The sequence below is a fragment of the Thamnophis sirtalis genome, unplaced genomic scaffold, assembly GCF_051295495.1.
Source record: "Thamnophis sirtalis isolate CommonGarterSnake01/CBP01778 unplaced genomic scaffold, rThaSir2_p1.2 scaffold_7, whole genome shotgun sequence".
Classification (NCBI taxonomy): domain Eukaryota; kingdom Metazoa; phylum Chordata; class Lepidosauria; order Squamata; family Natricidae; genus Thamnophis; species Thamnophis sirtalis.
The window spans coordinates 95,186,193-95,203,486 of NW_028261387.1; the positions used below are offsets into that span (position 1 = coordinate 95,186,193).

General features: G+C 46.3%; 1 protein-coding gene across 2 annotated transcripts in view; it reads left to right on the plus strand.

The window, feature by feature from the left end:
- The first annotated feature begins 1,472 nt into the window (after positions 1-1,472).
- The window catches only part of HM13 (histocompatibility minor 13), a 38,836-nt gene continuing 23,014 nt past the window's right edge, over positions 1,473-17,294 (plus strand). The window contains exons 1-3 of one of the 2 annotated variants that reach the window (XM_087720662.1): positions 1,473-1,664; positions 8,518-8,616; positions 15,387-15,469. In XM_087720662.1, coding sequence (XP_087576788.1) covers positions 1,491-1,664; positions 8,518-8,616; positions 15,387-15,469 — 356 coding nt within the window. In that variant the 5' untranslated portion in view covers positions 1,473-1,490. The remainder of the gene's footprint in view (positions 1,665-8,517; positions 8,617-15,386; positions 15,470-17,294) is intronic. The other variant, XM_087720661.1, reaches the window with a different exon arrangement.

Sequence of the window (17,294 nt, forward strand, 5' to 3'; positions counted from 1 at the left end):
AACTTCCCACAGAGGGAAATAAAAAATTGGAGAAATGTATTCCTAGCTGCGCCTAGATAGCTGGCCACCGGTTCTTGCAAGAATGTTATTTTACACGTTATTTTAAACTGCTTGCTGCTTCGCTTCACGACTGTCAAATTTCTGAAGGATGAGTTTGTTTCTGACAGTCAATAATATGTAAATGAAGACTCAATCATCCAGGCCAAAAGTCTCTAAAATGGTTAAATCAAGGCAACTGGACCAATGATTATTTAAAGATTATTTTCCTTTTGATTGATGAAGTTACTTGGATGGGTAACGAAATGTCTCCGTTGAGTAAACTTTGGTCCAGTTGCCTTGATTTAACCTTTTTTAGATGAGTTCTAGTCCCATCTTATGCATGAAATCTGACTGGGTGACCTTGGGGGCCAATCCCCAGGCAAGGGTGAGTTCTAGTCCTGCCTTTGGCAAGAAAGCCGGGCAGGTAACTTTTCAATCATCAGGTGACTGGGAGTTCTAGTCCTGTCTTTGGCAAGAAAGCCAGCTGGGTGACCTTGGGCCAATCCCCAGGAGACAGTGAGTTCTAGTCCTGCCTTTGACAAGAAAGCTGGGCAGGTGACTTTTCAAACACCAGGTGACTGGGAGTTCTAGTCCTGCCTTTGGCAATAAAGCTGGGCAGGTGACTTTTCAAACACCAGGTGACTGGGAGTTCTAGTCCTGCCTTTGGCAATAAAGCTGGGCAGGTGACTTTTCAATCACCAGGTGACTGGGAGTTCTAGTCCTGCCTTTGGCAATAAAGCTGGGCAGGTGACTTTTCTATCACCAGGTGACTGGGAGTTCTAGTCCTGCTTTAAGCACAAAAGCCAGCTGGGTGCCGTTGGGCCAATCCCCAGAGGATAGCAATAATTGCAGCAATAATAGAAATAACTGCAACAATAGCAATAATAATCGCAGCAATAAAAATAATAACTGCACTAAAAGCAATAACAAAACGCAGCAGCCACCCCAATAATTGCAGCCATACGTGCCATCATAACCGCAGTTAACAGCAACAATAATCTCAGCAATTATAGAGATAGTAATTGCTGCCAAATAGCAGGAACGCAGCCATAAGCGCAACAAATATTCAGGGTCGTCTTCCCAGCATCAGCAGCTCCTGACACGTGTCTCGCCATCACGACGTGGGAATGCAGCGTCTGGGGGGAACGAGGGGTGGGGAGGAAGCGGGAGGAAAGGACCCCGTAGCTTCAGGTCCCGGCAGTCGAGGCCCGAGGTGTGGGTGGGGGGAGTCCCCCATTCTACTCCAGCCGAAGGCTCCCCATTTTACTCCCAAGTAGGCCCGGGCGGTGTCGGCTGCCTAGCAACGGGCCGGGCCGCCGTCGTTTCTAAGGGGCGTGCCGGAGCGGCGACGCCGGCGCATGCGTCGCGGCCCACTTCCGGCTGGCTAAGGGAACGTGTCCCTGGGCGCTTGCGGGGGCCGCCTCTGCCGGGTCGGAAGTGCGGGCTGCGAGATGGAGCAGGCCGAGGCGCACAACGGCAGCGGGGCGGCCGAAGCCCCCACGGCCGGCGCGCGGCCCCCGGCCACCCCGGAAGGCATGGCGCTGGCCTACGGCAGCCTGGTGGTCATGGCTCTGCTGCCCATCTTCTTCGGGGCGCTGCGCTCCGTCACCTGCGCCAAAGGGAAGGTAAGGAAGGGAGGAGGAGGGAGACGAGCCTCCGCAAGCAGAGGCAGTCTATCTCTGTGGGCATTTCAGTGGGGTTTTCCGCCTTAAAATCAAACTTGGCTCCTTTAAGAGGGGGGAGGACTTCAACTCCCAGAATTCCTCAGCCAGCTTTGCTGGCTGGGGAATTCTGGGAGTTGAAGTCCTCCCCCTCTTAAAGGGGCCACGTTTGATTTGCTAGCTGGGGATTTAATCCAATAATACAATAGCAGAGTTGGAAGGGACCTTGGAGGTCTTCTAGTCCAACCCCCTGCCTAGGCAGGAAACCCTACACCGTTTCAGACAAATGGCTATCCAACATCTTCTTAAAAACTTCCAGTGTTGGGGCATTCACAACTTCTGGAGGCAAGTAGTTCCACTGATTAATTGTTCTCACTGCCAGGAAATTTCTCCTCCGTTCTAAGTTGCTTCTCTCCTGGGTTGAAGTCCAACGTCCCTCTTAAAGGGGCCAAGTTTGAGAAACATCTCAACGCAGCTGATCCTCGACTTACAGCCATCCATTTAGTGACCGTTCGAAGTCTTCTTGAGAAAGGCACCCGGGATTGTTTTTCACACTTAACGACCGTCGCAGGCCCTCCCCGTGGTCATGTTGATCGGGCAAGTGACTCGTCTGTATGACGAGTCATGTGTCGGGGGAGTGGGGGGGGATGCGATCCCTCTTTTTGGCCACCTTTTTTAACCAGCGAAAGTCCATTGGGGGTGCGTGGGATATAGCCGGATTCACTTAGAGGCCGTAGCGACTCATTTAACGGCATACGGGATGGTTTTAAAACCGGGGGTGCGGGTTATGTATGATTCACACTTAAATGCCTCGCTTAGCAACAAGAATTGGGCTCCCTTGTCGTAAGTCGAGGACGGGCTATAACTTTGGAGGGTCACGAAGAGACCGGCTAGTCTAGGGAAGAAAAGGACCATAGCAGTGTTCCAATATTGGAGGGGCTGCCCCAGAGAGGAGGGGGTCAAGGTGTTTCCCAAAGCCCCCGAAGGCCAGAGAAGGATCAATGGATGGAAACTGACCAAGGAGAGATTCAACCTGGAAATAAGGAGGAATTTCCTGACGGTGAAAACAATCCACCCCATGGAACAGAAGTTGCCTTCGGAGGTTGTGGGAGCTTCATCCCTGGAGGCTTTCAAGAAGAGACTGGACTGCCATCTGTCAGAAAGGGTATAGAGAGTCTCCTGCTTGGCTGGGGGGTTGGGCTAGATGACCTATAAGGTCCCTTCCAACTCTGTTAATCTGAATCTATCTAAGATGATCAAAGGCCTGGATACTAAAACATACAATTAACGGTTGCAGGAACTGGGCCTGGCTAGTCTAGGGAAGAGAAGGACCAGGGGAGACAGGAGAGCATCTTCCAATATTGGAGGGGCTGCCACAGAGAGGAGGAGCGGGGGGTGGGGGGAACTATTCTCCAAAAAAGTCCAAGACAAGGAAGAATGGATGGAAACTGAACAAGGAGAGATTCAACCTAGAAACAAGGAGAAAGTCTCTGGCAGTGTGAACCATCAAACAATGGAGGTTTCCCCGAGAAGTTGTGGGAGCTTCATCGCTTGAGGTTTTCAACAAGAGACTGGACTGCCATCTGTCAGAAATGGTGTAGTAGGGTCTCCTGCTTGGGTGCGGGGGGGTTGGACTAGATGACCTACAAGGTCCCTTCCAACTCTGTTAATCTGTTAAAATCTCTCTATGTTCACATATTGGGGGGGGGCTTTCGTTTTCTCCCTCCTGGGCTCCAACCTTGGCTGGTTCTGACCGTCTATCACATCAGTCTTGACTGCTGCCTGGGATCCAATAAGGCGTGTGTGTGTGTGTGTGTGTGTGTGTGTGTTGAGCATATAGAGGGTCTCATGTACAGCAATGGGGTGTGTCCCTGTCTGCCCCCTCCCCAATCCTTTTTTGGCAGCTGGTCCCCTGGATTAATGCAAAGGATTAATGCCCAGAGGTGACTAAAGGAATGTGCCCCCTCCCCTCGCTTTGAATCCAATGATTGGGGACAATAACACATTTTTTTTTGCCTTTTTTTCTGTTTGTTTCTTGGCCTCTTCTTTATATTGTTCAAATAATATATTCAATTAAGGTTAAAATGTTAAAAGGATAGAATTTCAAATATAGTCTCTTCCCTACTCCAGAGTTTCCTATAAATATGATTCATGGTTTTGCTTCCTTCCCTCCTTCCTTCCTTCCCTCCCTCCCATTTCTCTGTCTTTCCATTCCTTCCTGTCTGTCTGTCCTTTGCCCTTCTTTCTTTCTGTCTTTCTATCTACCTTCTTTCTGTCTGTCTGTCTATCTTTCTAGCTATCTACCTTCGTTCTTTCTTTCTGTCTTTCTCTCTTCATTCCCTCTTTCTTTCTTTCTCTCCCTTCCTCCTTTCTCTTTCTTTGTCTTTCTTTTCTTTCTTTCTTTCTTTCTCTCCCTCCCTCTTTCTTTCTTTCTTCTCTTCTCTTTCTTTCTCTCCCTTCCTCCTTTCTCTTTCTTTGTCTTTCTTTTCTTTCTTTCTTTCTTTCTCTCCCTCCCTCTTTCTTTCTTTCTTCTCTTCTCTTTCTTTCTCTCCCTTCCTCCTTTCTCTTTCTTTCTTTCTGTCTGTCTGTCTTTCTTTTTTCTTTCTTTCTTTCTCTCCCTTCCTCCTTTTTCTTTCTTTCTTTCTTTCTTTCTGTCTGTCTGTCTGTCTGTCTTTTTTTCTTTCTTTCTTTCTTTCTCTCCCTCCTTCTTTCTTTCTTTCTTTCTTTCTTTCTTTCTTCTCTTTCTTCTCTTTCTTTTCTCCCTCCCTCCTGCCCTCCCTCTCCCCTTAAATAAGCCAAGACTTTTGATGGAAGGGTGGCTCTACTTCCCTTCCTCCCCCCACACCGTGTTTTTTTTTCCTTCCCCTTCCTGAATGTATATACCGTGTGAGACTTCACGGGTGTGAGCTAAAACAGGCAAAGAACTGACGTGTTAGTAGCCAGCCGAGAGGGCCTGATGACAAAGACGCCCCACCTCTTAACAGGCTTCGACTGCTTCCTTTGCTGGAAATTGTGGCTAAATGGGTGTGTGTGTGGGGGGGGGGATGCATTGACCCTCGACAAAGGTCGGGATTTGCATTGGGTGTATCCTGGATTCAATTGCTGCAGTTTCAGGCTTTAGAATTCTGTTATTTCTGCAGCATATTGAAAGTGTGGCTACCAGCAGCTGTTAGTGGCTGCTGGCGGGAGAGTCAGTCCGTGGTTTTAATCCAGTATGGTTAAAACTCTTTAAGAGGGGATCACACAGATTTGCAAATTACTTTGTAATCCGGCATCCGGTTCTGGTTGCCACGATACAAAAAAGATGTGGAGACTCTGGAAAGAGTGCAGAGAAGAGCAACAAAGAGGATTAGGGGACTGGAGGCTAAAACATAGGAAGAATGGTTGCAGGAACTGGGCATGGCTAGTTTAATGAAAAGAAGGATCAGGGGGGACAGGATAGCAGCCTTCCACTATCTCAGGGGTTGCCCCAAAGAAGAGAGAGTCAAGCTATTCTCTAAGGCACCTGAGGGCAGAACAAGAAGCAATGGGTGGAAACTAATCAAGGAGAGAAGCAACTTAGAAATTCCTGACAGTTAGAACAATTAACCAGTGGAACAGAAGTTGCCTCCAGAAGTTGTGAATGCCCCAACCCTGGAAGTCTTTAAGAAGATGTTGGACAGCCATTTGTCTGGAACGGTATAGGGTTTCCTGCCTAGGGTTGGACTAGAAGACCTCCAAGGTCCCTTCCAACTCTGCTATTGTATCGTATTGTATAAACTCTAGAAAGAGTGCAGAGAAGAGCAAGAAAGAGGATTAGAGGACTGGAGGCTAAAACATATGAGGAATGGTTGCAGGAACTGGGGATGTCTAGTTTAATGAAAAAAAGGACCAGGGGAGACATGATAGGAGTCTTCCAATATCTCAGGGGCTGCCACAAAGAAGAGGGAGTCAAACTATTCTCCAAGGCACCTGAGGGCAGAACAAGAAGCAATGGGTGGAAACTAAACAAGGAGAGAAGCAACTTAGAACTGAGGAGAAATTTCCTGACAGTTAAATAATCAGTGGAACAGAAGTTGCCTCCAGAAGTTGTAAATGCTCCAACACTGGAAGTTTTAAAGAAGAAATTGGATAGCCATTTGTCTGAAATGTAATAGGGTCTCCTGCCTAATCAGGGGGTTGGACTAGAAGACCTCCAAGGTCCCTTCCCAACTCTGTAACTCTGTTCTGTTAGTTTAATGAAGGAACTAGGGAGGAGCGTGATAACAGTATTCCAGTACTTGAGGGGCTGCCCCAAAGAAGAGGGGGGTCAAGCTATTCTCCAAAGCACCTGAGGGTAGAAGAAGAAGCAATGGGTGGAAACTAATCAAGGAGAGAAGCAACTTAGAACTAAGGAGGAATTTCCTGATAGTGAGAATAATCCACTAGAATCTTGGGTGAACAGGTTTCTGTTTAGGAATCCATCATTCCTCGACTTACAACCATTCGTTTCGTGACTGTTTGAAACCACAAAAGCCCTGAAAACAATGACTTATGACCATTTCCCACCTTTATGACCATTGCAGCACCCTATGCACAAAATGATCAAAATTCAGAGGCTTGGCAATCGACTCACACTTACGACAGCTGCAGTGTGTCCCCCCCGGGGTCACATCGATCCCCTTTTGCGACCTCCCGACAAAGCGAAGCCAACGGGCATCCCCCGATTCGCTTAACATCCATGCCACTCATTTAACAGCTGCAGGGATTCAATTAACAACCGTGGCAAGAAAGGTCATAAAACGGGACGAGAAAAGAATTGACGGCCTCCGTCGAGAGCTGCCTGCGTTTATTTTCTGAATCGCTGTTTCTCTTTCCTCATACAGGAAATTCTCCATTTTTTCCTTTCCCTAAGTTGCCAAACTGCATTTCTCAGCGAGGCTGAGGCCATGTTGTAATTCAGCAACATCTGGAGTCTATAAATTTCTCTCCCCCCCCCCCCCATCTCAATGCTCTCCTTGATTTTCGGAGCAAATGTCTCCTTCTTCGTCGGCTTACTTTCCAAATCTAATTTAAACCGAAGGACCAGCGTTTTTAAAGCCAGAGAATCTCTTCCAAAAACCCAGACATTCTCTGGATACAAAGAAGAGGGAGCCAAACTATTCTCCAGTTTGAGGGTAGAACAAGAAGCAATGGGTGGAAACTAACCAAGGAGAGAAGCAACTTAGAACCGCGGAGAAATTTCCTGACTGTAGGGTTTCCTGCCTAGGCAGTGGGTTGGACTAGAAGACCTCCAAGGTCCCTTCCAGCTCTGCTATTGTATTATTGGATTAAATCCCTAGCCAGCAAATCAAACTTGGCCCCTTTAAGAGGGGGGAGGAGGACTTCAACTCCCAGAATTCCCCAGCCAGCTAATTCTGGGAGTTGAAGTCCTCCCCCCTTTTAAAGGGGCCAAGTTTGATTTTAAAGAGGAAAACCCCAAATGGATAGCCATTTGTCTGGAACGGTATAGGGTTTCCTGCCTAGGCTGGGGGTTGGACTAGAAGACCTCCAAGATCTCTTCTAATTCTGTTATTCTATTCTATTCTTTTTAATTATTGAATCTTTTAATCTTTAAAAACAGTAAAGAAGACACAACAAGAAAAAAAAAAACAGAACATACCTAACAATATACAGTAATTTTACAGCTTTCTATATTGACTTTCCTGCTTAATAATTCTCCCTTCTGCATTGGCTTCCTATTGCTTTAACCTTGTCCTATAATGTAGCAAACGTAGTATTAACACTTATAATAATATTCAGTATTTGTCTCACCATATATTCATATTCCCTATTTTCTGTTTTGGCTTCTGATTTCTAGCCACATAAATTCTATTCCATATTTTATAGAAATCCGATTCTTCTCTTTTTTTTAGTTCTGTTGTCATTTTATCCATTTCTCCGCATTCGAGTATTTTCCTGATTATAGTTTCATCTGAGGGTGTATTGATTTTTCCCCAGTTTTGTGCAAGAGAAATCCTGTCTGCAGTGTGTATGTGTATGATTATGTATTGAGATTGTTCATCCATTTTTTGGCCTAGTAGTCCTAAATAAGAACCCTTCTGGTTTCAGTTCTATTTTTCGCTCAGTAATTTCTTCCAACCATTTCCGAATTTTGCACCACTATTTCCTTGTGATGGGGCATGTCCACCACATAGGATTGAATGTTCCAGGCTTGTGGCTGCATCTCCAACATTTGGGGGATAGAATAGAATAGAATAGAATTTTATTATTTGTATGCCGCCCTTCTCCGGGAGGACTCAGGGCGGCGAACAATTCAAACGGGGGGAAAGGGGAACATAAAAACGAAATACAAATAATAAAAATAGGCAACAGTCGCACAACCATACATGTCGAGAGGGGAGGGAACTCATCACCCCCAGGCCTGCCGGCAAAGCCAGGTTTTGACAGCTTTCCGGAAGGCCTGGAGAGAGGTGGGGGTCCGAATCCCTGCGGGGAGTTCGTTCCAGAGGGCCGGAGCTGACACAGAGAAGGCCCTCCCCCGGGTAATAGCCAGGTGGCATTGGCTGGTAGATGGCACCCGGAGGAGGCCAACCCTGTGAGATCTAATGGGTCTGTGGAAGGTAATTGGCAGCAGGCGGTCTCTCAAGTACCCAGATCCAATACCATGAAGGGCTTAAATTTGGGTACATTTTGGCCAATCTCGCTGGGGGCAAATGCCATCTATAAAACATTCTATTCTATTCTATTCTAATAAGGGATTCAGTTGATGTGGATGAGGTGGGCTAGCTTTGAGTGTAAGATCCTGGCTTCGGCCTGCTACACCTGGGGTCTCAATTCTGACCCGTTTCTCTCCTAGAATGCTTCAGATATGCCGGAGACCATCACCAGCCGAGATGCGGCCCGTTTTCCGATCGTTGCCAGCTGTACCCTCCTAGGCCTCTATCTCTTCTTCAAAGTAAGTGAAGCAACAGAGGTCCCCGAGTGGGGCAGATTTCTTCTCTGGGGTCCTTGGTGCTCTCTGAGCTTGGTTATTTTCTTCCAGGCGTTTCGTACCCTGACTAGGTAGCGTCATCAGTGCCAGAAGGGGAGTGGGGTTGAAGGGTGATGTCTGAGCTGGGTTGCTTTCTTGCAAACAGGTGAGGGCTTTGCGGAAGGAAGGGGAAGAGGAGGAGAAGGAGGACTGGGGGGGAGGGTCCTGGGGGCTCTCTGAGTTTGGTGGTTTTCTTGCAGATGTTTTATTACCCAACTGGGGAACGTCATCAGTGCTCGAAAGGTGTGGGCTTTGTGGAATGAAGTGGAAGAGGAGATGATTGTGCGGAGCTTGGTGCTCTCGGTGGTTTTCTTGCAGACGTTTCATAACCCAACTAAGGAACATCATCAGTGCCAGGAGGGTGGCAGAAAACTATGGGGTCCCTGCTCTCTGATCTTGGTTGCTTTCTTGCAGACGTTTCATGGCCCAACTAGGTAGCGTCATCAGTGCTAGAAAGGAGCAGGGTTCGTGGAGGAAGAGGAGATGATTGTGGAGTTCTTGGTGCTCTCTGGGTTCGGTGGTTTTCTTGCAGGCGTTCATTACCCAACTGGGTAACCTCATCAGTGCTAGAAGGGAATGGGGTTTATAGGAGGGGGAGAACTGCGGAGAACTTGGTGCTTTTTGAGATGGTTCGTTTGCTTGCATACTTTTCATTACTCAGCTGTTCTGACCCCCCCTCTTCCCACACCAACACACTCCGAGTCAAAGATACTTTCCGGAATTTATTAACAGACAGACAGGTCCTTGGCCGTGGCAGCAATCCAGCACAGATAAGCCGTGGCAGCAATCCAGCCTGCCAAGCTCACAATTCTATTCTCCAACATTCGTTCCTGCGTTGACTTCTGCAAGAGGGGCGTGTGCACAAGCAGTCCTTTTTATAGTCTGGAGAGGAGCCTAATGACCACCAGCTGAGTGCAATTACCTCCTGTAATTGCATAATTGTTCCTGACGTCTATTAGCTCTTCGATGGCGTGCATCCAGGAACAACTCCCTGCTGGCGTCCCGATCACTCTCCCTTGTCTCCTCCCCACTGGTCCAAGGCTCAGGCACCTCCTGGTGGCCAACCAGCCTCTCTGCGCCCTGCTCGGAGTCGGAACCCTGTCCAGGGTCCTCCAGAGCCGACTCATAGGGCCCCTTGCTGTCGGAGTCTGGTGGCAGCTCCAACGGCTCCTGCTGGGCCACAACACTCAGCTAGGTAACGTCGTCAGTGCTGGGAGGGAGTGTGGAATAAAGGAGGAGGAGGAGTGATGGAGAAGGGGAGAGGGGACGAAGAGGAGGAGCAGGAGGAGGGCTGTGGGCTCCCTGATGCTCTCTGAGCTTCGTTGCTTCCTTGCAGACGTTTCATGGCCCCACTAGGTAACGTCATCCGTGCTGGGAGGGAGGAGTGGGGCTCCCTCTCTTTATATTTCAGTTTTCTTCTGCTTTGAAGCTAATCCAATATTTTTTTTTTACCTTGTGACCAGGAAGGACTGAGGTCCCTCGTGGAGATGGAGGAAGCTTTTTTTTCCAGCCTAGAAATTAGTTCTTTAGTTCTGGAGGCTGAACCTCACGCTTGGTCTGGTTTGGTCTGCCATGGATTGGAGACAGTGGTTCCATTCAAGGGAAGGCAGCTATTTGGCTTCCTAAAGGTCAAAAAAGCAGTGGATAACGATAGATCAGCTACTCCAAGCTTTTATTTCTTTTTTTAAGTTTGTGCAGGGTTTTTGAGTGTGAGATATCGGCTATTGTGCAAGAAAAGCAAAGGGGGGGGGTTATTTTCAGTGAAACCAGAGCCAAGTGGATTGCACGCAAAGCAAACTTAAAACAAAATACAGATGTGAGTGAGTCTGTGTGTGTGTGTGTGTGTGTGTGTGTCTGTGTTCCAGCATAACAAATTTGAGCAATTACAACCAAGCTTGGTACACAGATGACTCGCTCTCTGGAAACAAGTACTGCGGGGGTAAGAAACCCCTAACGCTCCTCAGGGTGTGTGTGTGTTCTGTCAAGATACAGCCTGTTGTGCCTTAAAATGGCTTCTACTGTACTGCAGAATGGAGTTGCCATGGTAACGGCTTCACAGTACTCCACAAGGGGGCTCCCTCTGGTAAGGGGGAAAATCTTAACATTAGAAATTACGTTTGGTCCGGACATTTCCACCCCCACCCCCCCAAATAAATAAATAAATACCGGGTTATCGGTTTAGTTATAAAATAAATTAGCAGGTAGCACAGCAGGGAAAGACGCAGAAGTGATATCCTGGACTGACGCCACTGCGATTCGGTGCTTGCAGGAGTTCGGCTCCTCAAGGTATAATCCAGTATTCCAGAGCAGTTCTTCAGGCAGATCGGGGGAAAATGCCAAATTTAAAATATTTTATAATCCATAAGGTAAATATAGGGAGGTGGCCTCGTGGCTGTTCTCCAGGAAGGCATTTTGCATATCTTAGTCCTCCAATTTACTGTTAAAGAGGCAGGGATCCTCAACCGTGGCAGCTTGGAGATGGGGGGGGACTTCAACTCCCAGAATTCCCCAGTCAGGAACTAGCACTCCCACTGGTCTGGTGATTGGCCCAAAGTCACCCAGTTGGCTTTCATGCCTAAGGCGGGACTAGAACTCTCCGTCTCCTGGTGATTGGCCCAAAGTCACCCAGATGGCTTTCATGCCTAAGGCAGGACTAGAACTCACTGTCTCCTGGTGATTGGCCCAAAGTCTCCCAGATGGCTTTCATGCCTAAGGCAGGACTAGAACTCTCCGTCTCCTGGTGATTGGCCCAAAGTCACTGGGGATTGTGGAAATGAGAGGAGGAGGACTGTGGGTTTCTTGGTGCCCTCTGAGCTTAGTGGTTTTCTTGCAGACATTTCACAACCCAACTATGGAACATCATCAGTGCTAGAAGGAAATGGGGTTGGTGGAAAAGAAAGGAGGAGGAGGAGGGTGGGAGGAGGAGGAGGACGACGACTGTGGGGTCCTTGATGCCTTCTGAGCTTGGTGGTTTTCTTGCAGACATTTCACGACCCAACTAAGGAACATCATCAGTGCTAGGAGGAAGGAGGCAGAAGAAACTATGGGGTCCTTGATGCTCTCTGAGTTTAGTTGCTTTCTTGTAGACGTTTCATTATTCAACTAGGATACATCATAAGTGCTAGAAAGTTGTGTGGTTTGTGGAGTGGAGGAGGAGGGAGAAGAGGAGAAGAAGGGAGGAGAAGAAGAAGAGGAGGAGGAGGAGGAGGAGGACTGTGGGGTCCTTGAAGCTCTCTGAGCTTGGTGGTTTTCTTGCAGACGTTCCATAACCCAACTAGGGAACATCATCAGGGCTAGAAGGGAGGGGTTTTTTAGAGAGAAGGAAGAGGAGGAAGTAGAAGAGGAGGAGGAGGAAGAAGATAGGAGAGGAAAGGAAGGGGGAAGGAGGAGGACAACTGCGGGGTCCTTGAAGCTCTCTGAGTTTGGTGGTTTTCTTGCAGACGTTTAATGACCCAACTAGGGAACATCATCAGTGCTAGAAGGAAGGGAGGGTTTCAAGAGGAGGAGGGAGGAAGAGGAAGGAAGGGAGGGAAGAAGCCGAGGGAGGAAGAGGAGATGGTAGTGGACAACTGTGGGGTCCTTGATGCTCTCTGAGCTTGGTGGTTTTCTTGCAGACGTTTCATGGCCCAACTAGGGAACGTCATCAGTGCTAGAAGGGGGAGTCTGATGTTACCAAACTGCCTCATAAAAACATCTGCAAAAAAACCCGACCAAAGAGAGCACCAAGGACCCCACGGCCACCATTTTTGTTTCCCATAATTCCCCTACTGATGCATTGTGGGAACGAAAAAATAGCTGGGTGTTTTTCTGTATTTTAAGGACGCCTGGCTGCAAATGTTTGCCCCCGGAAGAAGCGCGAGCTTTCTCAAGGATCGTCTGGATACCCAAACGGGCTCCCCTTTTCAGAGGGAAACACGCGGAGCAAACATCTTCCCAGACCTTGTAAAACCAGGAGTTGCTAGTGGCTTAAATCTTGCTTATTATTATTATTTTTCCCCTAGATTATTATTATTATTATTATTTCTTGCTAGGGCCCCTAACCAGATTTAATGTACGGGGTCTGTGGGGTGGGAGTGTGGGAGTATAAACTGCAGAACAGGAAATTAAAAATGCGTTAATGCTCGGCTTGGGTGTTTGCCTGAGGCCAGGCGTGGCTTTGCATGCCTGTCAAAAGACAATGCGTGGCGTAAATCGGGCTTCGATCCTTTGCAATGGGATTTATTTGCCTTTGGCGTTTACGGCTGGCATTTGGGATATTGTAAACTGAGGCACCGATCCGCAAAGCAGCCTGGGATACCCACCAGAGTGGAGCTTCCTCATTGGCTCCCTTCCCTCTTAGCTGTATATTTATTTCACGTGATTTTTTTTTAATAAGTTTTTTTTTATTTTTAATTTTCAAAACAAACAGAGCACATAAAATCTTCCTTCTTTACATACCGTAGAAAGTGTTATCAGTGGGTTACAAAAAGGCTTTCGTGCATCTCTTCCACCGTCATCAAGCATAATTCATACTAACTCAAGCATTTTAACTCAGATATTTTATACATGTTACCCTTATGCCTCCATTTTTATTGCCTATAATTGTTTAAACGTCCTTCATTATAAAATATATCAAGATTTAATACCTAACCACATACTGGCCTTTCATTTACTATTTCTAAAATCCTCCAATGACACTAAAACCTTATGCAGCACTGCAGGCTACTGCTAGATCAGCAGGTCAGCGGTTCAAATCTCACCGGCTCAGGGTTGACTCAGCCTTCCATCCTTCCGAGGTGGGTAAAATGAGGACCCAGATTGTTGGGGGCGATATGCTGACTCTCTGTAAACCGCTTAGAGAGGCCTGAAAGGCCTATGAAGCGGTATATAAGTCTACTGCTATTGCTATATATGTCCTATTTTCTAGCTAAACCTCTATAATATTTAATAACAAAGTTTTCTATCCTTCTTTCCAAATCACTGTTTACAATTTACATCTCATTTCCTTATATAGTGTGTGTGTGTGTGTGTGTGTGCGCGCGCGCATTTAAAGTCACAACCCCTGGTATGCTCAAATATGGGAGGAGGCCTACTGCTTCCATTCTCTGTCTATCGGCTCGTCACAAGAGATCATCCAGACAGAAACCCAATATTTTTACTGTTGCCTTTGTTACATTTGTGTTGTATTTGTGCTGATAAATAAATAAAGGGAGACTAGTATAGATCTATTTCAAGCTATTTAGCTCTCATCAGCTAGCCATACCCTTACTGGGATTAGAACTTGTGCTGTATTACATCTTAGGCAGATGTGTTAACCATTAAGCCACAAGGTTCTTCTTCTTATCAGCTGAGCCAGGGAAATAATTTATTTATTTATCAGCACAAATACAACATATATATATATATATATATGTTGTATTTGTGCTGATTGACAGAACTATAGCTCTATATAGATCTATTTCAAGCTATTTAGCTCTCATCAGCTAGCCATACCCTTACTGGGAATTGAACCTGGGCTGTATTACATCTTAGGCAGTTATATTAGCCACTAAGCCACAGGCTCTCCTCCTTTATCAGCTAAGCCAGGGAAATAGGTATGTGACACAATACATACATACATACATACATACATACATACATACATACATACATACATACATAAATATAGAATACGAAACCGTTTTTGCAAAATAGACGGTTTTTAAAAAAACACTATAGTTATATAAGTGTTTAGTATAAATAAATAGATACATGCTGGCAAAACATTTGCATTAGGTAAGTATATATAGAATTGAAACTGATTATTGTTATAACTCTTTTTTCTTGCTTCCTCTGTATTCTTGTCACTTTTTAAGAAGAAGCTTTTATTTTTCCTTTGATAAGGAAATGCCTCTCTACCCTGATTATTATCTCTGCATTTTGTTACCTTTTTTCCCTGGTGATTATTTAAAGTCAATCAAAAGAAAAGAAATGTGGATTTCTTTCTTTCTTTCTTTCTTTCTTTCTTTCTTTCTTTCTTTCTTTCTTTCTTTCTTTCTTTCTTTCTTAAAGCTGTTACCAAATGGTCTCGTTCAATAGGAACTTCGCTTCTTTTGTTAGTTAGAATTTGTGGTTGGAGAAGTTTGTCTCTTTGAGTTATTTGTAAAATAGAAATAAAGCAGGGATAAAAAGAAAGAACTAATAAATAGGGCTGACACCGAAATACAATTTTATCCTACTGAGCTTGTCGATCAGAAAGGTTGGCAGTTCGGCGGTTTGAATCCCCAGCGCCGCATAACGGAGTGAGCTCCCGTGACTTGTCCCAGCATCTGCCAACCTAGCAGTTCGAAAGCACGTAAAAATGCAAGTAGAAAAATAGGAACCACCTTTGGTGGGATGGGAACAGCGTTCCGTGCGCCTTCGGCATTGAGTCATGCCAACCGCATGACCACGGAGACATCTTCGGACAGCGCTGGCTCTTCGGCTTTGAAACAGAGATGAGCAACGTCACCTAGAGTCGGGAACGACTGGCACAGATGTGGGAGGGGAACCTTTACCTTTTATATTAAATTATCATATTTTATTCCAATTTCATTTTTGAACTGTATTTTATTCCAATTCCATTTTAAATTGTTTTGTTGTTTTTTTAATCAGAGGGAATGTGCTTTTTACTATTTTGTTTGTGTCGTTGGGAAACCTGAAGTTTCACCTGGCCTGCTTTTTCTCTTGCCTCTTAGATCTTTTCCCAAGAATATATCAACCTCCTGCTCTCCATGTATTTCTTCGTCCTCGGGATCCTCGCCCTCTCCCACACCATCAGGTAAAAAGGCCAGGATGACACAATGTACTGTGAGTGCAAAACGTCTAAAAGGCTTGCCGTGCCAGGAAATTTATTTATTTATTTGTTAAATTGATACCCCGCCCGTCACGCTGTGTTCTCTGGCCAAGGCTTCCCGAGAGCACGAAACAAACTCCTGGTCCCGACAAAAAACTCCTTTTATTAATTGACTGTGAATTCTGCTCATTCACATCCAGCAAAGTCTTTCGAGGGAGTATTTACGGTCACAGACCTTATCTGGCTTGGAGAGCTGCCAGGCCGAGATCAGCAGAACTTGGCAAGGAGTCTCGGAGAGTCACGAACCAATGAAGTGAACTAATGGTCTCCTGCAAACTCCACTCCCCTTTCGCTCCTCTTTTATTCCCTCTGGGAGGGGCCATTCATCGTCCACCTGTGGCCTTACTCCCAAGTCGACCCCTGTTCTTTAGCTGTTCCCTTCGTCTGGTCACTCTGCGCATGCGCACACTGGGAACAGGCTCCAGCTGTTCTTCTGCCTCACTGATGTCTGACTCTGAAGGCAGCTGATAACTGTTGGACGCCCCTGACCCCCTCTCTGCCTCCGACACAGAGCCCTCATCCGAGCCTTCCCCAGACTCCAGGACTGGCCCATCTTCCTCCCCAACCTCCTCACTGTCCGAATCTGCTGCCAGCTCCGATGGCCACTGGTGGGCCACAACATTGTGTCGAGGACTACCTTTCCTAAGTAGCTTTCCTCATGCTCTCCTGTCCTTCTCTTCCCTAGACTAGCCAGGCCCAGTTCCTGCAACCGTTCATCATATGTTTGAGCCTCCAGTCCCCTCTTCATCCTGGTTGCTCTTCTCTGCACTCTTTCTAGAGTCTCCACATCTTTTTTATAGTGTGGTGACCAAAACTGGATGCAGTACTCTAGGTGTGGCCTTACTAAGGCTTTATAGAATGGTGTTAGTGCCTCCCTTGATCTTGATTGTATCCCTCGGTTAATGCAACTGAGGATTACATTGGCTTTTTCGGCTGCCGCTACACACGGCTGGCTCCTATTTAGCTGGTTGTCCACTAAGACTCCAAGATCCCTCGCACATTTCCTGCTATTAAGCCTGGTTTCACCCAGATCGATATGTGTATTTTTGATTTTTCTTGCCTAAGTGTTAAGATTTTACTTTTCCCTTTGTTTAATTTCATTTTGTTAGATTAGGTTTTTTTCCCCCCACTTCTCTATTAGCGCAGAAAATCAAGTCTTTGGGCTCAGTGAAAGCAAAAACACTTTCAGAGGCCCCATCGCCTGCAAATAAATGTCCTTGGTTGATTATTGCATATAAAGGAAAGGTTAAAATCCTGGCAGAGACTTTTACGTTTAATAGTTAACTGCTTTATCAGATGGGAAACGGGCACCCAGCTGGCTACCTCTCCGTCACCAGGAATGAGAATATTTACATGTGGGTGGAGAACATCTGCCATCTTTGGAGGCCAGCTCTCTTTTAAAAACTCTTTTTAAAAAAACTCTTTTAAAAGTGCCTTAACAACCCAAAAACGAAGGATTATCTTGCGTGGTTTTGCTGATAGGATTAATGAAAACTGTTGATTGGCAATCCTAGGGCAGAATTTGGGGGTGCACAGCCTTGCATCCCCTGGGGGAATCTCTCACCCAGCTGTGGGGGGGGGGGGCGAATAACACGGATTTTTCTGGGGAGTTTTAAATCAGAATATTGATTATAAATTAATAATTGAGAATAACAAGAGTTGAAAAGGACTTTGAAGGTCTTCTCATCCAGGGGTCACCAAATTCATAATTTTAAACCCCATGGACCACTAATACGATCTGCCTAACGAC